At 43.2% G+C, this 27,282-nt stretch overlaps 1 protein-coding gene across 3 annotated transcripts in view; it reads right to left on the reverse strand.

Annotated features, from left to right (window-relative positions):
- dnah9 (dynein, axonemal, heavy chain 9) overlaps window positions 1–27,282 on the reverse strand; it is a gene marked incomplete at both ends in the record, with an annotated part of 177,490 nt that overhangs the window by 73,156 nt on the left and 77,052 nt on the right. For all 3 annotated transcript variants that reach the window (XM_083994241.1, XM_083994240.1, XM_083994242.1), the window contains 11 exons: window positions 623–765; window positions 4,969–5,092; window positions 5,377–5,539; window positions 8,254–8,450; window positions 9,482–9,643; window positions 18,494–18,733; window positions 22,823–22,925; window positions 23,643–23,808; window positions 24,916–25,123; window positions 25,857–26,030; window positions 26,879–27,053. In XM_083994241.1, coding sequence (XP_083850367.1) covers window positions 623–765; window positions 4,969–5,092; window positions 5,377–5,539; window positions 8,254–8,450; window positions 9,482–9,643; window positions 18,494–18,733; window positions 22,823–22,925; window positions 23,643–23,808; window positions 24,916–25,123; window positions 25,857–26,030; window positions 26,879–27,053 — 1,855 coding nt within the window. The remainder of the gene's footprint in view (window positions 1–622; window positions 766–4,968; window positions 5,093–5,376; window positions 5,540–8,253; window positions 8,451–9,481; window positions 9,644–18,493; window positions 18,734–22,822; window positions 22,926–23,642; window positions 23,809–24,915; window positions 25,124–25,856; window positions 26,031–26,878; window positions 27,054–27,282) is intronic.

Raw genomic sequence — 27,282 nt, forward strand, 5'->3', positions numbered from 1 at the left:
GTCTTCAGCAGCCTGTGCCCACGGGACTGCCTCCCTCATTTATTCATCCTCCGGTCCAGGGAGACTGGAGCTGAGAGCCAGGCAGCGGTGGAGGATGTGGGTGGTGATGGCGATGGGGGGGGGGGGGGGGGGGGGGGGGGCAGGCTGTAATAATGACAGGATAAGCAACCCCCTGGATCTCTCTCTCTCTCCCCCTGGGGGAGCAGAGCATCCGCACGTCGGTGAAATTATCTGCGGCTAAACGGCGGCTTTTTCTGTCCCTGCTGGTGATTTATAACGAGGTCCGCCACTTCCCAACGCGCTCAAGTTCATCTGGAAATGTCAGGGAAGAAAATTGTCTGGGGAGAGGCTTCATCACAAGACCAGATGTTTATCCCAGTCTGAGGGTTATTTTACTTTGGGTTGCTCCATGAGGGTATGTAGAAGCATGCTACCGTGGTATTAAGAGGGGATGGAGATCAAATTCAGACACAGTTTTAGGAGAGAGATTAATGACAAACTTCCCCCCTGAGGGGAGACAGTGAGAAAAACTTCTTCTGGATGATTAGTGGTGAAAATTCACAGGAACAAAAAAAGCAAAAAAAAACACCCAGATCTGTGGGACTCGTCGGGGCTGGTTCACCTTGAGCTGTCTGCGGACGCGGTCGATGAAGAACTTCCAGCAGTTTTCCCTCGTATCCATCAATCCCGAGCCGCGGACCTCTGGCCTCAGGCTGCCGATGATGTTCTCCACCTCGTCGTCGGGGAACAGGTCAGGGATCTCTCCTAGAGGGAAGAAAACCATCCACATTTACCACAGAGACCGGAGAAAGCAGAACTATTTTTTTTTATGTTTGAGAGCTAAATTTGTGTGAACCCTCTTATCTTGTCAGGGTCTGAACTGACACAGACTGTTGCATCAAATCTGGGTGTGTTAACAGAGCTGCAGGCAGCAGGAGTTCATACAGAGGGTTTATGCTAATGCAGAAATCTGCAATCTGCTGCAAGTCACAGTTGAATGTGGAGGGTGACTTTCTACTCTCGCCTGATAACTGTCAGTATCTAAGTTCAGATCTTTGCGCTCACCCCTCTGCAGCCCGAGTGGCCTCGCTTGTCCATCACTTGTGGAGAAATGCCCCTCTGGGCTGATCAATCCTGCTCAGGTGTGACATCAGGGCAGAGTATAAACCCAAGGTAGAGCAGGCCCACAGCTCACTGCCCTGCTGCTGACATCTGAAGGAGTTTAGTAGCACTGCAGTCTGTGATTTTCATCACGATTAAAGAAATGTCCTAATCTAAGTGATGATTATAGACTAAATCAAATTATAACATCTGGTCGATGATGTCAACAACCTCCGGCTAATTTTACTACAGTAATGAGCTCAACATCTGAAAAAACTTGTAGGCTCCTCCATGGCTCTGTAGATGAAGGTTCCACAGTAGTTCTGTTATATCAGTATCAGTAAAAAAAAAAATAAAAGAAAGTACAATTACCTCATGGTTGTCAGCCAGACAGCTGTTTAATCCAGAATGATATCAAATACAGTTTGTGTGAAATGATAGTTCGAATGATTAGCCATATTTATATGGACACAAATGAGCAGAATAAAATAGGAATAAATGCCGATCCAAATAAAACTGTGTCACGTAAACACATTGGTTGGAAAATTTTAATCCTAAAGGGCTCGTTTGGAAAGAAAATTCTTTCCGATCAAGGTTTATACCTAAAGGGTTAATCTGATCAAAGTCTCTGCTTCTGACCTTCATCTACTGGCTCCTGGTTGTTAGTGGTGCAAGGGGCACAAAATGAAGCGTTGCTGTTATGTGAGGGTCCTGCTGCAGTCGACCCCTTCGCATAGATCGCAAGAGTAGTATAAACTGCTGTGGCTGCAGCTTAATTCATGAGAAAACCAGAAACAAAAAGATACAGGTCCATTTTGATCAGAGGAGGCAACAGGCAGGTAGAGAGAGAAGGTCAGCACGGGGAGAGAGAGGGCCGAGCCAAGGAGCAATTTAACAGCGTCTGTTTATGGAAGGAAAAGCTTCTTCTACTGTTTTCAACAAAAAAAAAAAATGCACATGTTAACGTGGCTAGTGTGTGAATTCCTGCAGTCTGGCTAAACAGCGTTATCTAAAGCTGAAATCTAATCAGTGTCCATGAGAATGGGATTGATGAAACTAGAGCTGTTTTTTTTGTTGTTGCTTGCATTATATCAGTCTGAAAAACACAAAAGTTCCACACAGCCAACTGGTTTTATTGTGGCGGTCTGTCAAAAAGCTGGGAGGAGGGGCTAAACTACTCGGTATAGAATGTTTCTCTCAGCCACAGACACAGGGTGTTTGTAAACTGCCGGTTTTAAGGTGGTCAGTGACTGGGAGCATTAATGCTGGTATATAGATCACATACTTTCAGTCATGATCATCATGATGGTTGTTTATCAATCGGGGCATCTCTTAACCTACTCTGCCTGTCCACAGCACAGAGGCATAAAAAACACAACACGTCTTTCTCTTGTTTCTTTAGTAAAGTCACAGTTCCGGAGACGCTGAATTATTTTAGGTCAGTTGCCTTAAAATGACATCATGATTAGGCAATCTGCTGAGAGTGAATGAAAGCAGCGCTGCTCCAACCTGCAGCTCTGAAGTTACATGACCGCTGGCTGCAGCCGAGCCAGTGCTACTCAACACTTTCCATTCCATTACAACAGAAACACAGCGCTCCGTGCTGCTTGATTAAAACCACACAGAGGTGAGAGGATATAAAAAGGTTCATGAACCTGGCGTCTAATGGAGGCCAGGCTTTTTTCTGTCAAGGCTCCTCAGCTCTGAAAATCCTTACCTCAAGGTCTCTTTGAAATCTCTTGTCAAACCTTATCGCTCTAATTTGGCTGCACATATTCTTCTTTTCTATTGTTTTATCTTGCATTTGCCATTGATGGTAAAACGAGAGACAGTCTTGCACCTACTCTACCCACAAGTAACACAAAAAAAGGTTTCCTCTGCAGATTGTGAGTGGCTCTGTTCTTTCAGGTACATTGCCTGCATCATTAAAGACTGCAGTTAAGCAAGAAACCTCAACGCCTCTGCACTTAATTAATATGGCCCATCTCAAACCTCTCATTCATAAGCAACATAACTAGGAGAGCTTTTTTTTCTTTTTTTAAATCAAATCAGCCACTTAAACATGAACGGCTACTATGACAACTTCCAATCAAATAGAATTTGAATGTCATATATATGTCGTGTTATAAATTAGTGTAACAGCAGCATGTATGATAGTAGTACAGATTAGCCACCACTGGATTATCTGACACACCTGGACTGGTTTGAATCATATCTCGCTGGCTGTACTCAGCTGGTCCAACTCAAAACATTTACATCCCAACCGTCCCACCTCTCTTCTGGAGTACCCCAAGGTTCTGTGCTCGGACCTCTCTTGTTCATAATCTCCCTCATCTTAGCAGTATTTTCTCAGTATTTTCAGTATTTCAGTATTTTTTCTTTCTCATTGGCATTAAACCCACCCTTTAAATATAAACAACTTCTCTTTTTCCATCAACAACTCCTCAGTCCCCCCCCCCCCCAGGTTAAGAGTTCTGGGTGTCATCATTGACAACACTCTATTATTCCAGTCCCAATTAATGTCACTCGCTCAGCTTACTTCCACCTACGTAACATCTCATGTCTGTGCTCCTCTCTCACATCCAACAGTACTGCTGTTCTGGTCCACAGCCTGGTTCCATGCAGGACTCTAAATCAACACCCACCAACCCATCAAATGCAGGTTAATATTCACCTTGGCGAGTATCAGTAAAAACTTCCCGGCCAGTTTGGCCAGTGATGAATGAGGCAACTGTATAGCCTATTGTTCAGAGCCGTTCTCCCTGTAGCTCTGGTCCTGGTCAGTCTCCGTGTACACTACATTTCCCATGAACACTGTGCCATGATGTATCATACATTCATTAGCTGTGGAGTTATGGTGCATCCCAGTTGTACTGTCGGAAATTTCATTTGGAATGCCACCTGAAGTCGGATATCCGACTCGGAAAGTGGGACGAACCTCATCAACCCCGACTTGACCACAACGTCATAAAACATCATCCAAGATGGCTGCGCCATACATCAACAGTAGTGAAAGCTCTTGTAATGTATTATTTATTAGCACGTCTGTTTTGTTTTTGTGAAATTAAATAAGTGGTACATGTAGTATTGTCCAACGTCTATCTCTGGACATGGTACGGTATGGTTTAAATACCGTTTTATGCGTTGTTTTCAACTGGTATTGCTCACAACGGCTAACAACAACAGGAGACGTCATGTTTTCAGACTTGTTTACTGGAATACCGTCAACTCGGGTGTGATGTAATTCCCAGCTCTGACTTCCAACTTCCGAGGAACGCACCATTACCTCATGCTGTGGCGAGCAGAGTCTGACGACACTTCAGACGACACTAAAGAGTGATGAAATCTTGGAATGATAAAATCATACATTTTCTTGTCTGGTTCAAAACTTGTTGTTCTTGTACTTGTAAAATAAATGTTTAAATAAAATGATCAGATGCATTCAGTGACACTCAAAATCTGTCTTATTTTCAACGAAGAAAAAAAAGGCCAGTGGACATTCTGAATGGCTCCTCTTTTGTACTGTGACCTTGAGTGTCCTGAAAGGTGGCCATGAATAAAATGTATCAGTATTATTAAAGAGAAGTCATGTACCTAACTGCGTCTTGCAGCTGTTGTTGTTCTGGCCTCAGTTGCCGTCTAGTGCAACAGAGGAGCCAGATGACTGCACTGCTAACGCTGGTACACAGAGAGCAATGCTTGAAGGTGTTGCGTAAGGCTGCATGTGAATCTCAGCCGGTGATGAGCTGTGGCTGATGAGTGATGCTGCTGAAATGGCACGGCGGTGATTTGTCGCCGAGGCGAAGCGAAGGCATTTCTCTCCTCACAAAAACATGACACGCGGTAATTAGCCGAGCCTGCTGTTACCTGACGCCAACAGATCGTTGACCAGAACGAGGAACTTCTCATCCGCCACTTGGGCATCAGTCATTAGGAACACGGTGCCAATATTCTTCACGCCGGCTTTCATGTAGAGGGATGCCAGGTCGCTCTGGGTGACGGAGGGAGAGGGAGAAGTTGGAGGAGAGTGACATACATAATGAGATTGGGCTGTTGAGAGGCCTTGTTATTTCACAGTGATACATGCCTGAGACCTGAGTGACTGTGGATTAGCAGAGCTGTGTTTACCTACTGTAGGATTATGTCTGTATTTCCATGTTTAAATTTAGACCTCACCTGGCTGCCAGAGCTGCATGTAATAAACTTTTAAGGAGCTAATGTGAGACTAAGTGACTTGTTGAAGTGGATGTGATGTGTTTTTCTTTGCAGTGGAACCTTGAGGTCTGTGATGCTGTAGCCTTTTCTCAAGGTAATCTGGAAAACCTCCAGGTTGGAGATGAAGGCAGCCAGTCGGGTCAGACTCTGCTTGCCGCTGCCGCCCACTCCGACCAGCAGAGCGTTTCCCCGTGGAGACTCCAGGATTCGGTTTATGCGGCAGCTACATGAGGGGGTGCAGACAGTCAGGGGAGGGAGGGGAGGGGAGAAATGTGAGGGAGGAATGAGTGGAAAGGGTGAGATAAAAGATACAAAGGCAGAAGGAGGCGAGATGGATGAAGACAATCTGAGTCATAAGACAAACAAACACAGGTAGTTTGAGTGTGTCTCTGCTTCCTCCATCAGCCTCATCACTCTGCCTCATTAAGATGCAGCACAATGAAATGGATTAAACATTAGACTCAGTTGTACTGTGCTCCTGAGAATCTTTACACCTTCATTAAAACCAGATGAATCCTCCTCTTGTTTTTTTTCACTTTTAAACAGATAAACTGATTTTATTTTTATTTCCACTGCTTGGTCTGAAGCTGCTGCTAAACGGAATGAACGATGACATTTATTAGACACCTTACTCGTTAAATGATGAGAACCCTACGTGCTGCTTGTTAGACCGCCCCGCTCTATGATTACAACTCACAAAACAGATAAAAGGACTGACCTTTTAAACAAGGCCTTGGGTTTCTGGGTAATAACATCGAAAAACAATAAAAGATTATCTGCAGTAGTTACGATTATCTTTGGAAAATCAGGAACATTTTCAGGGATTTTAGCTCAACACTATCTTCCTTCACCTATCACCGTACTTTACTAAACAAACTGGTTCCTTCCAGTTCAATACTACAAGTTATCTTTGGCTTTAAGATATTGTTTTGAATTACTTTGCACTTTTGAACGATGTTTGTTGCCATTTAAAACGTATCCACCTTTGCCTCACTGAGACCAACAGTTCCTCCTGAAGACCCAAATATGGTCACAAATGCTTTTACTACTGCTACACTGCTATCCATTTGTAATTTCTTGAAACAATTATACACAGTCGTTCTAAACTAAATGACATTGAGTTGGCATATAAGAGGTTAAACACAGCTATAAAGACAAGTTATAAAAACATAGATAAATATGATCACAGTAAAAAGTCTTATTTTCTACAATGTATATTGAGTGTGAGGGTGTGAGTTAAGATAAACTAAAGTGTACAACATTGTATCTCACCAATAGTTTGAATAATAATGAAAGTCTGTGGCTCAGAGGAATAAAATATATGAGATATTTTAATACACACACACTGACTGTGTGTATCTGTAATTAGCATCAATTCATAGCTGGTTTGGGTCTGCACTAAGCTGAGCCTGTGAGTCAGTCCACATCCACTTTTATGGTGGATTTTTTTTGTAAATATCAGACAGTTAAAGGGGACATATTATGGAAATATTACTTTTTGAAGGCTCTTTAAGATATATCTGGGTGTTTGTCTTGCCTTCCGGCCCCAAAATTAAGTAATTTTCAGGCTCCCTAGGTTGAAATCCATGTGGTTTTACCAGCTATTCCCTCAGTTATTTAGCAATGATGTAACTAGTTTTCAAATTTGCATAACCCCACCCCTACCTGGTACCAGTAGAAGGGGCGTGGCAAGCAATGGGTCATTTGCATTTAAAGGGACAGGCACTGAAACCAGCCGTTCTGAACAGGGCTGTTTTGAGAGGATGAAAAGCTGTGATGTTTGATCCTTGGGGTATTTTGACCAAAGCATGTCACAGGCATGTATTTAAGACATCTAGGAACTATTTTAATTTGTGGAAAAGGGACATAATATGTCTCCTTTAATTTGACATGTTAGCATTGATTAGCAGTAACCACACGTGGTTCTTTAGTTTAGCTAACTAAGGAGCTACATATTAGCAAACTAATTGGCCTCAGGTCAGCCTTGTGGTCAGCTCCACTTCTTTACCCATTTCTGCATTAGGGCGGAGCTAGACACTGCCAAGATGGCGATGGTGCAGCAGCTCACTCTGAGATTCAAAACAGCTCTTGAGAAACCTGCGGGTGACGTCACGTCCGTCTTTGTTTACAGTCTGTACCATCTGTACCATACTCTGCTATAGAGTTGCTGACAGTTAGAAAAATGTAGAACAGATAAGGTCACCAGTCGGTTAAACAACAAGAAGAGCCTGACACTTCCGTCAGAAACATATTTTCAGACTGAACCTCTGCTCTGCATCCTGACTCTGCCTCTGACAGTCCTTTAATGGAACTGTTAATCCTAAAATACCTGCGAAGCTAGATGATTTTCCTGACAGACATTAAAGCAGAAGTGAGTGATATATTTGTGTTAATATAAGTCTTAAATAGTTATATCTTCCGACAGCAATCACTTACATAGAGTGTTTGGACTGAAACACGGGTCTGTCAGTCCCTCTGCTCTGCTCTGAGCCGAAGAGAAAACATTTATCGTATCCTACAGTTTTTATCCAATGAGGAGAGAGAACGGCATGCAGGGCTGTGTGTGCAGCCAAGGAACGCCGTGAATGTGGTGACGTAGCGACGAGGACTGTTATGGTGCGTTCAAGGAAACTCGTATTTTTCCGACCGTGAAGTGGTACCAGTTCGATCTGGTACGAGTTCACCGGTCGGAAGTTACGAGTGGCCGTTATAGTGACTTTCACCGGTAACAGGTCGGAAAAACACGAGTGGGTTGCCTGGAACGCTACAAAGTCGTAAGTTGTGACTTGAAGCTGTAATTTACGATTTCAAAAGCCTGCCTGGAACGCAGCATTAGCGAAAACGACCGGATCACTCACTTCTGCTTTAAGTGAACCGACAAACACACTGTTCCCTGCTCTCTCTCTCTCTCCTCGGGGTCCTAAAACTTCCACTCACATGTGAGCCATGGCGTCCTCGAACAGCACCAGGTTTAGGGTGGCATTGACCTCATTGTAGCTGTCCAGCACCTCCAGCAGGATTTTGTTGAGGCTGCTCCAGGACTCTGCAGCCATGTACCTGGCCTCCCCCGGCCCACGGGCGAAGTGGCAGTACAGGTTCATTTCCCTGATCTGCTCCAGAGTATCCTCCATGTCCTCGGGGAGGGACACACACACACACACACACACACACACACACACACACACACACACACACACACATTGCAGTGGTAAACATACAGAGCCACACACTACCCTGTCAGCATAACATTAGTGTTAAGCTTAAACAGTCTGGACAGGGACACAGCTGAATATCACAGCTGCGCGAGGGTGACCTAGTTCATTTTCACCCTGGCAACTGTTGGGCCCACCGATATTCCACTGGAGAGATTTTGTGTGTCTCTTCGGGATGTCTGTTCCCTCTGCAAAAAACCGCAGTAGGTGTGATGAACGACTTTTTTCTTTTTCTTTTTTTTTGCACAAAGTCACATATATATTATCATGTGCCTGTGCAGTCTTCATTTTCATAGTATCACTTGAAAGCGCTCTCCTACCGAGCGGCGGTCTCTGAAGACGTTCTTGTTTGCATGTAAAAATAGCAAGAAAACATGCAGGCATATTGCTCCGTGGCACAGGGGCAAATTGTCAGAAGTTTACAGAAGGTGCCAGCTCTGAATAATATATCATGGAGTGGGTGGGTTATTCCCCCCTACCTCCCCCCACCCCCACCCCCATCCCTCTCCTCTCCTCTCTGTCTGTGGGTGTGTGTACACATATACTTGTCAGGTTCTTCATTGTGGCATGACTAGTGTGCATGCCATGGAGCCAGAGAGGGCAGTGAGGGGAACACTGGACAGAAAACCATTAGAATGTTTTTTCCAATTTGCTGGGCTGACAGTGCAGACCCTGACAGCCAGACCCCCCCCCCCCCCCCCCTAAACCACACTGATTAATATTCTCTCCAACCCCTCTCCTGCACCCCCCCTGCCCCATATTCTCCCACACCCACCCAAAACATTCCCTTTACTCCACTCCTCTTTCTCCTCGCTGTGTTGGCCACTGATGTCCAGGGCCAGACACAGAGCAGGCCGCCTAATGATTTCCCCCGCCTCCTCTCCCTCCATCCCCACCCATCCTCCAGTCTCCCGTTCTTGTCCTCCTCCGCTGAACTTTGTAAAAACTCTTACCTCGTAGAACTTTTTCACTGTGTCCGCCTGCAGCTTATCAAAGGCCTGGAAGTCCTGCTCCTCCACCAGCTTGTCTCTGTAGACCCGGTTGCACTCGTGCAGGTAGATTTTCAGCAGGTCCGGAGGGGTTTTCAGACACTCGCTGGTACAGAAGAGGAGGCCCTGGGCAGGGAGGGAGGAGAGGGAGGAGAGGGAGGAGGACACAGCACAGTCACTGTGAGTAAATCAATGGATATTGAATGGAGGAGCTGTTACTAGGTGTGTCAGAGACACTGAGGAGGCAGTGGCAGCGCTGCTCTTTCATCGCACTGTCACATACTGTACGTGCTGCTGTGTGGCGATAAGTTCTATAGGCAGGTGCTGGATGAAAGAAATGAATTATGAAAAACAGAAGAATGAGTGTGTGTCTTCCTGTGTGGCTTCCAAAGATTTTTTTTTCTTTTTTTTTCCAAACACGAAAAAAACTCGTCTGAACCAACTGTTATATATTTTAGCCTGAAAAATTCACACCAAGAAGAGAAAAGTAATGTACATGACTAATGGACTGCATTTTATAGATGCAAAATTACTGTTGTATAACAAGTATCAATGATCACATAAAGGGATGATTCATCATTGACTGTAATTTTAAAGGGATAGTTCAACATTTTGGCAAATTGGCCCATTGCCATAATCCCTATAGTTTTAGCAGTAGGTTTGTTACCTTTAATTGTTGGTGCAAGTTTTTAGATCGGCGGGGCAGAGCCGCAAGCTACTCAGAGCTACGCTACGGAGGCTCATGGGATTTCTTGGTTTCCCTCATTAAACTCATCAAATACACAATCCAACAACTCCACACAACCTACAAATTCACCACGCTATGAGATAATAACAGAATGTTACGAGACAGAGTTGTTACTAACTCACACATTCAGTGGAAATCTATCCAAGATTGGTTAAGTCCTTAGTTAAAGGGGACATATTATGGAAATATAACTTTTTGAAGGCTCTTTAGCATGTATTTGGGTCTCTGTCTTGCCTTCCGGCCCCAAAAATGTGAGAACTGACAAAAAAATCTGTAATTTGCAGGTTGAAGGTTGAAATCCATGTGGTTTTTACGAGTTTTTTTTTTTTTTTTTTTATAAACTTTATTAACATTTATGTACAGAACAATACTGTTGTGCCAGGGGGGAAATAAAATAAAAAAATATATAAGTATACAAAGAGATAATGTTTACCATGTATATATAAAAAAATAAAGTATCTATATATATGTATATAAAAAACAAACAAACCAAAAACAAAACAAAAAAAACATTGCATTAAAGAAGATCATATTAAATAAATAGGTATTTATCCAAAATAAAATTGGTTTTAAATGCTTTTTGTGTTTCAAGTCCTTTGGTGTCGGTGCCATACTGAAAAATCTCTTTCAAAAAAACTGCAAAGTTTGGTTTATTGTCAGTCCATTTTCTTTTGTGAATGTGAAATTTTCCTAAAAATAAAACAAGTTGTACAAAAAATATTAAATCATTATCCAATTGGTTATCATCAAAATAAAGAAAAATGTCCTTTTCAAGTAGATGTATTGGATGACCAGTTTTTCTTTCAAGAAAGTTTTGTACATTCAACCAAAATATTTGAGAATATAAACAATGAAAAAATAAATGTACAATGGATTCATCAAATAAACCACAGAAATCACAGGAGTATACAATATCAAGTTTGAATCGTTCTAATGTTTTTTTTGCCGGGTAAATTTTATGCATTATCTTAAAGGAAACCTCCTTGATTTTATTATTTATGAAAAATTTATTACTTATCAACCACATTTTTTTGCATTCCACATCCCTATAGAGAGATTTCCAAAATATATTAGCTGGTTTTTACGAGTTGTTCACTTGGTTGTCTTCCAGTGATGTCATTAGTTTTCAAATTTGCAAAACCCCACCCCTACCTGGTACCAGTAGAAGGAGTGGGGCGGGGCAAGCAGTGGCTCATTTGCATTTAAAGGGACAGGCACTGAAACCAGCCATTCTGAACAGGGCTGTTTTGTGAGGATGAAAAGAGCTGTGATGTTTGATCCTTGAGGTATTTTGACCAAAGCATGTCACAAACATGTCTTTAAGACACCTGGGAACTATTTTAATTTGTGGAAAGGGGGCATAACATGTCTCCTTTAAAAAACAAAAATGTCGTCCCTGTCCTGCTGCTGAGGTCAGGGCTTTCACAGTTCTTCTTCCATGAATGTCTGCAATCCATCCTATACTGTAGCTGTGAAGACATTTGTGTAAAGACCAAAGTGATGCTCTCTCTAATCAAAATATTTCCTGCTCATAATTCCTACGTCATCCTCTGTTGAATAAAAAAAAAGCAAATGATGACAATGAGCAGTCGAGGCTGGTGGATGTTTGATGATTGATGATTGATGACTGTGTCTCTGGAGGAGGCCTGTGTGAGGTGTTGCCTTTCCCACAGGGCCATTCACGCTGCAGCCGAGTGGAACGGGCGCTGTAATCTGGGTACCTCGCAGAACAGGTGCCGCAAAGGATGAGGAGAGGGGGGGCGGGGCCGGCGGGAACTGTTTGTTCCCCTCTGTGCACTGTCACCCAGGAGGCTGAGGCAAGCAGATGTTGTGTTGTTTCCAGCCCCAGAACTTATTCTAATCAACAGAATCATCTCCGGGGGTAAAGCCAGCTGAATCTGATCTCATATCTGAGCCCAGTGAATGTGACAATTGGCTGCTAAATCCACTGTGTAATGGTGCAGATGGGGAGGTGCGCTCTGTGTATTTGCGTGTTTGTGTGTGTGTGTGTGTGGTCATTTGTGTGGATGAGTGTGTTGAAGGTTCAAACTGAAGCAGAATTACTGCCGCTTCCCTAGATCTACAAAACATCAAGATGTTTTTCCCCGCAAAGTACGTGTGAATGATCTAATGCTTTGACTCTTAATAGATCTGTCTTTTTCTACCCCATTTCATTGCTTAATGGTGTCACTCATGACACAGTGCGTTTGTGTGTGTGTCTGTGTCTGTGTGTGTGTGTGTAAAAGTGTGTGCCTGAGCAAAACAAAACACCATATGGCAACTTCACATAACACTCATACTTGCGGCTTAGCTGTTCGTCGTAGCGATCGAACACACGAGCAAAGCGCCGACAAATTGAGAAGGGGGGGGGGGGGGGACTTTGTTTTCCTTCTCTTCGTCTGACTTTGGCAGACGATCTCCACCGCTCTGTCCCTGATCTTTCGGCGCTTTGTTCCACTCACAGGAGAGGGATTAGAGAGTTCTGGGTGTCGGCGTGTATCTGTCTGTCTGTCAGGCAGTCGGCTGCGGGCATGCTTTCCTTGTAGCCTGACAGCTGCTCCGAGCCCCAAACAATACCACCACCCTCCTCCTAAAACAAAAAAAAAACACCCAGCTGACTATCCGCGGAACATCATACAGACATATTGTACAGTCAGTACTGTTCGGCTTCAGAGTCTCTTGTGTGCTCTCTCTCTCTTTCCCTTTCCCTCGTCTCTGTCCTCTTTCACTCTGTCCGTCTTCCCCCCCTCTCCCCCCGTCTCCTGTTTGCCTCCTGAGTGCAGAGGAGCTCATTTAGGCTGACGTGGGGAAGACAGGCCTCCAGATATGCCCGCTGGTCATGGCAGACAACGAACACAGACGAACGCAGCTCCTTGACAACGCTCCCTTTCTGTTAAAACTGTTTGTCTAGCCCTGTTAGTGTGATTTGGCAACTGTACACTCGTGGTGCATATGTTCTAACACCCATGGGGTACGATGACCACCCCAAAGGAGATGCTATGAAGTCATCAGGGGGATCAGGGACAAAGTGGGAGAAAAAGCTCCTACTAATTATACAACAAAACAGCCCCAACTTGAGAAGCAAATTACATCACAATGATAATCAAAGCCACAAGGAGCAATGTCTGGGATACTTCCATGCCGTGAGTGGCTCGCAGCACGGCTCACAGTCATCGCTGCGACAGTTGGACTCCATGTTCAGACGTTGGTCTGCAGGGACCATGTGGCAGCAGACGAGATTTACTGCATTCTTATATAAAATTGTCAACTGTGTCCAACAGCGGGAGCCAGAGACACCACAGTAGGTACATCTGTCTGTATCAGACCACAGAATGAAAAAGTCAGCGAAGGGACATTTTCTATTTTCAGGGGTCGGCCTCTTGTGAGTATGCTAATGTGTTGTATCTCTTGTTTATAACAAATACGACTAAATATACACATGGTAACATGGTAGATGATAAATAACGTTATCCACCGCTCCATGGATTGATTTTTCACCGGCTTTGTTGAAAACAAATGCACATGGAGGAGAGGAGGGTTAGAGACACAGAGGAGGAGAGACCGGACTTGCATAGTTCCCCTTTAAATTAATAGTCACAATATTCACATTAACCCACCATCAAGAACAAGCAGGAGGACTGTGAGGCTGAGGACAACCTGCCCGGAGGGATAAATGAGGAAAAAGAGTAAAACTTGACGTTTCATTTTGCCGTGAGGTGGCGTTGTGAGTGTAACTAAATACAGGCATGTAGCCTATAAAATCTGGCCATGTTGGACAGAGCATGGTGGAGTTATAGCAAGTAGATTATTCATGGCAAAGGATCAATATTCACTGCATTAAGATCGGTGATGCCGATGTTCATCCTGTATATGCAGTATACAGATGTATACATTTTCTTCATATAATTTTTTTCTTCACCTTTGGTGTTTCTCAGTCTTGTTTTTATTATTGTTATTCTTGTTATTTCTTCTGTTTATGTCTTTTTTTCTGAGTGATGTGCAATTAAAAAGAAAAAAAAATCAAAATCCACTCATAAAGATGCAACCCTGACCACAGTCTGGACCCGCTTCATTTGTCGCATTTAAAAACACCTTTAAAAAACTCACACACGCTCTCTGAGCTTGTCTCTGAGCCTCATTAGACTTGATCATAATGAACCAGTTCCCTTTGGCTGCATCTCAAAGCTGCAAAGTTAAAGAAAAAAATAAAACAACACAGCGAATCACAAAAAGTCACCCAATTATTTCAGCTGAGGTAAACATCTAAGACGTCGAGCTGGAAAAACAGTGAGTGACAGCTATTTAGGCCTCGTGCTCGAAATTAGAGGAAGCGTTTGTACTGTCAAGCCAAATACTCTCCCACTTCTGACGGTGTGAAAGCACAGATGTTACGGAGGGGGAATTGCGGCGGAGGCAGAGCTGTGAGCCGCGGGGCTGCTCACCTCCCTCCCACCGGTCCTAAGGTGTTAGAGCCGGGAGCTGAATTTAGGCAGGAAAACTTCAAACGAGCTCCAGGAGTCCTTTTCCTGGGTTTCTCTACAATCTCTCTCTTTCTGGGTGGAGAGAGCAGCGGCGACAGAGCTTTGACATTGTTTCTTTTCTGTGGTTATTGGACATCCAGTCACACTGTGCAGAATGGGCCTCTTCAAACACCGGCCTCAAAGTGTTGTGGCGTGGCTGAACTCCCCTGCTGCTTGAAGGCAGTGTTATGTGTGATCAAAGTTCTAAAAGGGAAAGTCTCGGGGTCATCGGGGCTTGCGCTTAGGGATGGTAATTACGCTTAATCTCAAAGTGCAGAAGGCTTAAACCTGGTACAAAGCAAAGCTCATTATAATGGCTAAAATCCAGCAGTCATACAGGAAAGCCTCAGTATGTTTAAAACAAAGTGCTTGTCAGAGGGGCCTCTTTTCTTTCCAATGGCCGGAAACTTTCAGGAGATGCACTGCACATCCCACAGTGACTTTCCATGTGTGGTGTGAACTTCTCTTTTCAACAAACACACAGTACTGGTCATCATCTGGGTAATTTGCATTTCTGTAGAAAAACCTTGATAATTAAATTTTTATAGATGTTAAGATATTTCACTGGCTAGCCAAAGACTTGAGTAAAATATCTCAACTACACCTCACAAGGGAGCAGGGTGGAGTCTGATAAATGTCATCATCATCATCATTATCACTTGGTGTTAAAGACTACACATTAGAAACAGGGGGGTGAGCTCACACCTCTGTTTCCTGCTTCTCATCTCTGATGCAAACAAGCTGTCCTGCAGGTAATATAGATGCAAAGTTATGACAAAGCAAAAAAATGAAGGTTTCCTTGAGCACCATCACCAGGACAAGGTTTTAATTTGTCAGCAACACATACAGGTGCATCTCAATAAATGATAATATCATTAAAAGTTCATTTATTTCAGTAGTTCAATTCAAACAATTTAAACTCATACATTTTATAGATTCATTAGACACAGACTGAAATATTTAATGTCTTTGTTTCTTTTAATTGTAATGATTATGGCTTACATTTAATGAAAACCAAAAATTAAGCATTTCAAACATTAGAATATAGTGAAAAAGTTCACTATTGTAACCTAATGATGTCACACTCTAATCAGCTAATGAACCTCAACCACCTGCAGAGGTTTCCTGATCTTGGTTCAGTAGCTGCACTATCATGAAGAACACTGACCTGACCTGACAGTTATATTCTCATTTGTTGAGATGCTCCTGGAAATCATCATATCAGCCCCAGCTCTAATTGATTTTAAACAGCATTCTAAAGTCAGATGGTGACATCCACTAAACATCTCCACTGAGAGATAGTGTTGTGTGGGACATGCTGGTGTTAGGATTCAGCTTTACTGTAACTGTACAGCCTCATGAAGCTGCTCAGACTGCTCATCTGATACCTGTCTTTGAAATAAGCAGATTTGGTCTCTGTAGCAGTAACTTCCTCCTTCATAACAACTGGGATGCATGTTTGTACAACTCACCTTCACACATTTTATCAAGGCTTACAGTCCCCATTGAATGAAAAATGTATTTCCAAGCTTTAATCTTGTATCCATGTTAATTGTCCGTTTATATCCCCATATAAACAAAATCTTACTTGAGTATTTTTTTTTACATCAAAATCTATTTTCTCTTCCTGTTAAACAAATTCAGATGTTTGATGACTCATCCTGCACCCGTCCTAATTTTGCATCTAATTTAATCAATTTCTGGAATGTTTACATACCTTCTCAAACGTTTAATCTTGCCAGTCACCATGGCAACCTCAGTGCTGGACCTGCTGGCTAGTTTGAGAGTCTGGACCTATGCTGTACCAGGTGGAGGTGAAGGTGGAAGAGAGAAATCCTCTACAACAGAGTGCATGTTGTTTTCTACTGTCTAACCCCACAGGTTATACTGCAGATGTCAATCAATATCTGCAAGACCCTCCCTACCACTGAGTTTTTACTGGGTACTGGAAACTGAATGGCATTCAGAGAGACATTTTAGGACCTCTTTAAAGTTATAGATTATTGGGGTGCTCGGAGGTTGAGTAGTTAAAGGGATAGTTCAACATTTTTAGCAAATTCTCCCATTGCCATAATCCCTATAGTTTTAGGAGTAGGTTCATTACCTTTAATTGTCGGTGCAAGCTGTTCTTAGATCGGCGGGGCAGAGACGTGAGCTGCTCAGCTAACGCAATAGAGACGAACAATACTTTTGCCTTTCCCTCATCAAACTCATCAAATACACAATCCAACAACTCCAAAACATCGATAATTAAAAGTAATGAACTTATTCCTATGACTATAGGTATTATGGCAATAGGTGAATTTGCTAAAATGTTGAGCTATCCCTTTAAGTGCTCATCCCATGTTGGCAGTACCCATTATAGTGATCACTGGAACAAAACGTAAATGTGTTGATCTGCACTATGCCACTCCTCCAGTCTCTCCCCCCACTTTCCTGTCTCTCTCGCCACTATTCTGTCTATTAAAGGGACAATGAGGAGTTTCAGAAAGCGAAGTGTTTTCACACTACATTTCCCATGAGCCTCCGTGCGCACGGTGAAATTCTTGGACCGGCGCAAGACGGACCAAAGCGAAAACATTTGCCAAGAATGTTTTCATTGATCAATAATGAAAGTTGGAGGTTGGAAGACGATCAGATACCGTTGTAGTTCCGACCATAAATGGCGATTCGGCGGCGTTATTCCCATGACCCGCCGGGCAGCGTCCGGGAAACTGAAAGTAGGAAATGCTGGGCGAGCTGACCACTAATAATAATAACAAAATAATGATAAAGATAAAACGATATATTTATCGAAAATGGATCCATTAACAAATGGGTAACTTAGATTCATCCACATTAATATGAGACTTTTTGATAACCAACCCTTTAAAGGCAAAAATGCCCAAAAATGCCTTTAAAAAACAAAAAAAGTTATGGATAATTGAGGCCGTGGCCTCAGGTGAGCAGATGCCCACCACCAACCAGTATGTGCTGCAGACACATCTTTGAGGGAATCTTCAGAACCACTCTTTCTTTATATACATTCTAAGCTTTCAACCAACCTGCACCATCAGTGTCCAGATGAATAACGACTCCTTTTACATGACTCATAGTTATTTCATGCAAATATGTGAAATACCGATGGTGTATTCAGAACAGCATTTTATCCCACCTTTAGTTTGCATGCAGTACACAGTATAGTAAGAGTATAGTAAGAATTCAGAGCTGCCTCCTGTGTGGAATGATGAAAAATGAAGTCCCTATAGCTGAGTGGCTTAGAGCATTAATTATACAGCCGAGTATGTTAAATGAGAGAGCCTGCCCTCCATGAAACCGTGGAGGATTCTGACAGAAATATTGCCCCAAAAGCTTCTCCCTTGACAGCCTTCCTGCTCTGATATTATATTCATTTAAATACATTAAATCATCACTAACACCCATGGAAGTGCAAATCCATTCTATTTTCTGTTACACTTATTTCAGACTTATTTCTAGCTTTCAGAGCCCGGCTCTTAAATCAATAATCATTTAGATGAGAAATTAGTGACAGAAGCCTGGCTTTTTCCACATGGGAAGCAGAGCCACAGAAACAGAGCAGAAATATCTAACTCCTCGTTTGAGACAGAAAAAGGGAGGGATGTGAAGAAGCACACAACTTTTACACTATAACTTTTAACAAGGCATTGTGTTGAACTTATATATTGGTATTGTGTGTGTGTGTCTCACCTGGAAGATGTTGGAGAGGTCTCGGAGGTTGAAGATGTAGTGGAACTTGACGGCAGTGGGGAGGAAGGTGGAGGAGATGCGCTGGTGCATGGCCAGGGCCGTCTGGACCAGGGTGGGGCAGCTCTTCTGCAGGGCCACGCTGAAGCCCTCCCCTCTCAGGTGCTGGGACAGGATGGAGGTGTAGATGGTGCTCAGGGCCTCGGCTCCGGGGAATGACAGCGCAAAAACGCAGAAGTGGCGCTGCGGATACAGACAAAGCGGAGAACAAAGTGGAGGTGAATGTGCTGCTCTTCACTAATGATGCGGTTTGTTGTCTTCTGGACCAACAGCAAAGGTCACTCCGTGGGCGTTTGGAGCAGTTAAGTGGACAGGGACTGTCACTCATTCAAATCTGCCTTTTAAATTCAAACATGAGATAATTATGACTGTCCTTTGGAAAAGTGCTTCTCTAAGTTTAGTTTAAACTTGGACCACCAGCATCTCAGTTATAATTCTCATGGTGTTGGCTGCTGTCTGCACAGAGCCCACTGGTATTTTCCATACAACATAGACAGTTGATAGGATTCTCCTTTCATAAGGATTCTCTTCAGTGAACACATCACGCTCTCTATGTTTACTCAGGGCATCTACGTGACTCTGGATACTTTAAGTCTCTAAAACTGAGAATTCTGGAGACTCTGCTGACACCTGCCTCGCCTCCTGATTGGTCCTCATCAGCCTCCACTGTCAGCGGTGAATACTGACCTTGCTGCCTTTGCTGGCAGCTGTTGCTCAGATGAATTCTGTATTCTAATGTAAAAACTCTTTGCTGTTTTTCATCCACAGTATTTTCTGCAGTGCTTTGAAAAAAATATTTCACCCCTTCCTGATTTCTTACTTTTTTCCATATTTGTCACACTTCATCAAACACGTTAAAGATAACCCAAGTAAATATAAAATGCAGTTTCTAAATGATGATTTCATTTATTAAGGGAACAGCCTATCCAAACCTACTTGGCCCTATGTGAAAAAGTAATTGCCCACCTTGTTAAATCATGAACAAACTGTGATAAACCAATTTTTTTTTTGGAAAGCTGAGTTCAATTTCACTCTCCACGCCCAGGTCTGATCACTGCCAGACTGGTTGGATCGATAGAAGCTGTCTGACAAAGTGAAGGAGGCTGAGAGATCTAAAACAGCAACACATCATGCTGCAATCTAAAATAATTCAAGAAAAAGATGAAAAAACAAAATCATTGACATCTATCAGTCTGGAAAGTGTTACAAAGCCATTTCTAAAGCTTTGGGACTCCAGCGAACCACGGTTCATTTAAAAGCATTCATTCATTTTATATTTATTTGGGTTATCTTTGTCTAATATCAAAATATGTTTGACAAATATGCAAGGGGAAGGGGGGAAATACTTTTCAAAGCACTGTATTTGACGTTTTTGCAGGTATGACAGTATGGAAGGAGATTATTTCAGATGCTTTTCTGGACATGTACTATTAGTGATCTAACCAGGCAGCAGGAGGTGTGGCCACTGGTAGTTCTGAGTGATTCCAATGAAATTTAAACTATTTCATTCAAATCTAAACTATAATGTTACATGAAGACAAAGATGCTTCAAAGCTGCATCTTTATTTTATTTTCCGTACCTATCAGCACTCTGTAGTGGATTACCTATATATGATGTCATGACTGTGAATCAACTCAAAAACATCAGTTTGGTACTATAACACGATGGTGATGAGTTAAAAATGGTGGATAACATGAGCTCTTATGAGCATCAGTTGAAGATAAGATGAAGGAGTGACAGTGTGAATGATGTCAGTCCTCAGCAGATGAACAGCAGCAGAGTTTGTTTGTTCAGACGGCTCAGACCTGTGACCTGGTGTGGTGGAGCTAATAATGAGCGTCCTCTCCCAGCAGCGCAGCCGGCAGTAAGGTTGTGCGTGCAATCTGTGTGACCTCAACACTGGAGACCTCAGTCTGTCCTCGGCCGCTGTGTGTTTCTTTTTAACATGAGGGGAATTAAACCAACTAACGAGCGTTGCCTGCGTCTCTTTCCTCCTGTTCCACTGAGTCTAAAAAGCTTGATAAAAACAGCAGTGAGCAGCTGTTGGAGGATGTTACTGAGCTGTTTCAAAGGACGAAACTATGTATTTATGACAGATGGACTTTATGACAGAAGGTTTTGACCTTTAATAGTGTTTGCAGATAATGAATGGAATATAAATGACTGAACATAAACAGACTTTAAACGTAATAGATTACGGAACACATAGGAGGTCATGACAGCAGGCAGGTTGTCTCATTTAAATATGGAAGCATGTATCATTTTTCATCATATTTTTTTCATTTTTCCTTTATATGAATTTACCTGTTCTCCCTGTGTCTGCGTGGGTTCTCTCTAGGTTCTCCAGCTTCTTCCCACAGTCCACAAACATGCATATCAGGTTGTTAGGAGACTCCAAAGTGCCCATAGGTGTGGATTAGTAGCCCACTGATTCATATCAGGGCCACTCATTTTAATTGTGCAGTGTGAGCAGGACAACGCCTGAGAGTTACTGACGAGTGCATCATAACCTCTCAGACTCTCTCATGTTGGGGTGGGGGGGGTGGGGGGATGACCCACCACCACAGTCTGAGTCAAAATCTGGGGAACACTGCACATATTGAAATATGAAGAAAGCAAAGAATATGTTCTCTACAAACATGGAGGGACAGGGAACAAGCTGAGGCCAGGTAAACTTGTACACTGAGTTATTTACATTTTGCAGCATATTTGCCATTAATCCCTATAGTCTTTGGAGTAGGTTCATTACCTTTAATTGTCGGTGCAAGCTGTTTTAAGATCGGCGGGGCAGAGACGTAAGCTGCTCAGCTAACGCAACAGAGGCTAATGGTATTTCCACGTTTCCCTCATCAAACTAAATACACAATCCAACAACTCCAAAATGCTCTTGTGGACAAGTAGTGATCTGCACATTCACCACACTATGAAATAATAATGTAACATTACAACACATGAAGCAAATACTAGGAACTACTTGTGCTTTTGAAGTCACTCCGCCAAGCAGCAGTGTCTGGAATGTAGTTCCGGCTACGCATTTGCTTCGAAAACAACTCTGTCTCGTTATCATTTCATAGCATGGTGAATGTGCAGATCACAACTTGTCCATGAGAGTGTTTTGGAGTTGTTGGATGGATGGATTGAGTTTGATGAGGGAAAGTCGGAAGTACCATGCACTGTGCAGAGCTCACGTCTCTGCCCCGCTGATCTAAAAACAGCTTGCACCCACAATTAAAGGTATTAAACGTACTGCTAAAACTATAGGGATTATGGCAATAGGCCAATTTGCCAAAATGTTGAACTATCCCTTTAATTTTCATGTTGCACAGCTTGATTTTTTTGTATTGCCTGAAAATAGTGTTTTTCTGGGATGGAAGTAATTTAAGAAAAAGTTTTACATTTATTATCATTGCACTTTTTGCACAAACTGCAGAATAATGTTCTTAAAATATCTCTTCAGAAGCATTTATATGAAAAATCCAGATGAATATTCTGTGATATATTTTGTTAACGCATGCTTCAAATTACACTTTAATATACATTTTAGCCCATATCATCCTGTGCTGCAGTGAAGGTGGGACGTCCCGCTCTGGCAGACTCTGGTAGTTTGTTCCACCATCAGGGAACCACAGAGCGGAACAGTCTAGATTGAGTGTGGTCTGTCACCACCCTCCTTATTTGCAGGGAGGATGGTGACAGACCACACTCCCAGGAGGAGAGGGAGCAAGAGGCTGAATGACTGAGATTAAGATGGTGCAGTGGAGGCAGCAGCAGTGGAGGTCAATGAGACTGTCCATGAAAAGTGGGCTGATGGAGGAGCATTTAAAGTTTTATACATCAGATCACATCAGTTCAGTCTGTTGTACAAAAATAAATAAATAAATAAAAACACACACGAATAAGCTAATAACCGCCCTCAGGAAAACAAATGTAATTTCCTAAATGGTGAATTATGTTGAAGCCATTTTCTTAAAGTTTAGTCAGAATCTAATCAAGCGGTCTCTGCATGAGCGCCCTGACAAATGAAGGAACAAATGTTCCCATGGAACAAAACAAACAATGTGCCGGTCGGAAAAAATTACAATAAACAAATGGGAAAGGAGAAGCACATGACGTCGCCTCAGTTTAACAACAGGAGGCAAACACCAAGGCTGTCTATGATAACATGTGCGGGAGGACTTAGTACACATGTAACCTCAGCGGTGTGTTGCATAACCAGTGGAACAAGATGTGCTGTGTGAAGATGTGTGTATGCTGTGTGTGTGTGTGTGTACCTGCAGTCGTGGATTGATGGTGAAGCTGCCGGCGGTGGGGTTCATGCAGGACACATATTGAACGTTGTGTATTTCCTTCAAAAGCAGTTTATTACGGTCATACCTGAGAGTACACAGACATATGAAGAAATCATTATTTAACAGTCTTGCATACTCACAATCTCTCTCACACATTCACACACTCCGAGACTGAACACACCTTCCCCACACACACACACACACATACACCTCTTGCTGATATGGACGCCTCAGCTCCTACTTAAGCTGCCGTGGCTCAGTAGCATCCTCCTTCCTCTCAATTTCATACCTGGAATCCTCCCAGCATATCTCTAATGGGCTGACCGTGTCTAAGCCAGTCGGCTTGTGTCTGACGCGCTGGAACCATGTTCAGAATGGCCTCAGTGTGTCAGGGAGACGAGCAACAAAATCCTTTTAAGGGGGAATCAAACAGCCCCGCTCTTCACATTTGACTTTTGACACTCATAAAAGTTGCAACGCATTGATAGTGAGGCGGGCATCTGTCTGGAAACTAAAAAAGGAGGCTGTTTTCAGTAGGAAAGGCTGTTCATGTGAATTATTAGGGCATTTCACCTGTCAGCTGCTGGCGCTCCGTTATCTGAATCATCTCCTTCTGCGTTAACACATGGAGAAACTGTCTGACCGGCCATCGTTTAAGCAATTACAGTGAGGAACAGTTCTACTGCCTGTGTGCTGTTTTACAGTCCAGACATAACACTCCTCTTTCACGCAGCAAATGCTTGTTCATGCACATATATATGATGTATTATCACACGGCTGCATGCTAACGTCAGAGCCTCACCAGTGGTGGTAGTCCATGTGCTGCCGGATGAGCGTGTGAGGCTGCACCGTGCCGTACGCGTCCACTTCGGGCATATTCAGGTCGTCTATGAAGTAGACCAGTCTCCTGCTGCTGGGGGGTCCGTAGTTACGGCCCGCTTTCTTCTCCAGGGGTTTTTCCAGAACAGCTGCGCAGGACAGGACAGGAAAGAAGAGGCAGAGAGTAGGGAACCAAATAATTTGAGAGAAGATGGAACTCTATGAACATCATCAGCAGTAAACTAGGATTTTAACCAATGGCTCAAACCTCAGGAGTCGTCTATCAGTTGAAGGGGCTGTGCAATGTTTGATGTTTATGAAAGAGGAAAAAACGAAACATTTGCACTCAAAAGGCCCAAAAGACAGATTTTCTGTTGAATTTTGTTCAGCATTTTGAACCATCTTGGCTCCTTATTCATTCCATTGACAAGATACATCTCAAATAACTTAATCTCTTCTATCTCTCTGAATAAAACTTTAATTCCCCTTATATTAAAACAAGGTAAATCAGAAGAATCTCATTCAGACTTGAGACCGACTCATGTAATTAATTGTGATAATCAAATATGAATTTAACTTGTAGCCAACAGACTATCAAGGCTTTTACCAGATCTCATATGAATCTGACAGTATTGAATAAAAACAAACACAAGGACATGTTCATGTTATTGTTGGCATAAAAATAAATTACACTTTATTGCTTGCAAAACCCATTCATGTTGAGCAGGCATTTGATCGTCTCAAAATGCGATTTCTGTTTGAAGCCTTAAAAAGTGTCATTTTCTGTCTGAAATGTTGGAAAATGCTCATATCAGAAGACCACCAAGCTGTTGATGTTGTTGTCTTCTATCCACCTATTTCACTCAACAAAGACGCCCTTCCTGATGAAACCTCAGGACTCAGGGGTAAGCAGCAAAGAAAGCAAATGGAAAATGGATAAATCATTCAGAATCCAGCAGAAGTAAAGATGATCAGCAGTTCAGACAGGCTGACAAGAGAACAGTAGAGGTGTCAAGAGTGATGACCAAACTCATAAATAATGGGAAGCTGCTAGGGGGAGTGGGGAACAGGTGAACAGGGATGTGTAGGAAACCAGGTGACAAGAAGAGGTGGAGGTGTCTGAGGGCATCTGGTGAGGAACAACATCTGGGAAGCTCCATGTTTACACATGAGTACGGAGACATGACCGATCACGAACCAATCAGCAGCTAACATTTTCTCCAGCTGTTGTATAAATCCAGTAGAATGGTTCCTACCTTGGAGCATGGCAGATGTGGTGTAGTAGTTGAAGGGGACGTTTTTAATCATGTATTTCTCGGCGTCCAGTGATCCCAGTTTGTCCCCAACCAGAACGGACTTCCCAGTTCCAGCGTTTCCAACCAACATGACGGGATGACGGTGTTCCAGGAGGCGGTCCATGAAGTAACGGACTCGTATGGTCTCCATGGTGTGGACTAGACACGCCTACACATGGGAAACAACACAGGGCAATCACATTTTCATACTTAATCTTAAAGGGATAGTTCAACATTTTGGCAAATTTACCTATTGCCATCATCCCTATAGTCATAGCAGTAGGTACGTTACCTTTAATTGTCGGTGCAAGCTGTTTATAGATCGGCGGGGCAGAGACGTGAGCTGCTCAGCGAACACAATGTAGGCTCATGGAATTTCTACGTTTCCCTCATCAAACTAAATACACAATCCAACAGCAACATTCCCGTGGACAAGTTGTGACCTGCACATTCACCACATTATGAAATAATAACATATAATTATGTAACACATGAAACAAATACTCAGAACTACTGTACTTGTGCTTTTTAAGTCGCTCTGCCGAGCAGCCGCGTCTGTAATGTATTTCCTGCTCGAAAACAACCATAGCGTGGTGAATGTGCAGGTCCCGACTTGTCCAAGGTAGTGTTTTGGAGTTGTTGGATTGTGTATTTGATGACAGGCGAAAATACCACGCGCCGCTGCCCCGCCAATCTAAAAACAACATGCACCGACAATTAAAGGTAATGAACCTACTGCTATGACTATAGGGATTATGGGAATAGGCAAATTTGCCAAAATGTTGAACTTTCCCTTTAACATAATGAATATACTATATGGTATTTCTTTGTACAAGTTACTATTAATATTTTGCCTATGTAAATGTGACAGTGCGGTTAAAATGATAATCCGGCCGTGGTACCTGAAGCGGTGTATCTGCATCCATCTGAAACCTGGGCACCATTTTGGACCAGGGTTCAAACTTCTTGCTCTCCGGGTCGATGTAGAAATCAAACACAGTGCCCTGCGACGGGAACTTGACGGTTTTGAACTCGGCCACCCACCACTTGCTGAACTCCACTCTGTAGTCCACCACCTACTCACACAGAGCACACACACAGGGACACACACACACACACACACACACATGGGGTCAATACTCTAAAATGACTTCCCCCCTCTGCTTTTTTTCTCTTCCATACAGTAGCTATGGATCTGTGTGTTTGATTTACACTGGTGTGAATACAAACCAGGGGACGGATAAACGGCAGTAACACAGAGATGCGGTCGCAGCAGCTGAAGGGGAGAAAATGAGAGATGGCAGGCCCATCTATCCGTCTGTCTGATCCAGACAGTGAAGTAGCCTCATCACCTGCCGGCTGGCAGCTCCCCTCCCTCCCCTCTGCCCCCCCCCTCTTGGTACCTGTCTCCTCTATTCACTCCCAACTCTCCAGTCAATAAAACTACTTAGCATTTAAATGCATTTGTGATGGGAAAATAAAGTAGAGTACATTTGTACCAAGGGGAGAGCAGTTTTATCCCATAACTTAGATGGACGTGCTTACTGTATGGCACTAACTGGATTGCTTAGCAACTGCTCGCCGCGGCTCTGCTGCTGATTTAAATTTGGCCGGTCTGTGTGTCGCTGAGCGGGTAACGGGGAGTCCGCCTCATTTTCAGATGGGGATCTCAAGAAGCTGCAGTTTCTTCAACTTCAAGAGTGAGTTTCTCATAAACAGAGACACACGGCTGAGTTGCATAAGAGTCATCCAGGCTTAAATAACACCCAGGAATACCCATAATGCAAGTGCAAGAAAACTCTTTTCAGGGAGGAGTTACGCGGAGGGCAAAATCATTCAGCTTTTTTAAGCTATGTCCCATTCTTTTCCCTCTTTACGCAACCACTTAGTAAGAGTCTCACATGGCCAGAGGCGCTGGCAGTACCTGGTCCTGGAACATGGCTCCCCCAAAGGCCCAGACCGCAGCAAAGACAAAATAGAGCTCATAGAGTTCCTTGGCGCAGTCTGCCGGGGTGTTCTCAGGAGTCAGCAGACACTCCAGCAAGTAGCACAGCATCTGGACCAGACTCTGCTCCGGGATGGGGATGATTTTCTTAAACCTGAGCACAGACAGACAGACGGACGCGTTATATCACTAGAATTTAAGCATCACCACTGACTCCTGGTGTGTGACTCATAAAAGAGGAAAACAAAAAGATGAAATCATGTTTTCACCCTATGCCATTTTGTATCGCAGATGTTTTAACAGAACAAATACAGTAAACTGTGCGTACTTCCACAGAACGGTATGACAAATCATTATTAAATATATCCTCTGAGTGAGGACAA

This window comes from Trachurus trachurus (genome assembly GCF_905171665.1).
Source record: "Trachurus trachurus genome assembly, chromosome: 19".
Taxonomy (NCBI): domain Eukaryota; kingdom Metazoa; phylum Chordata; class Actinopteri; order Carangiformes; family Carangidae; genus Trachurus; species Trachurus trachurus.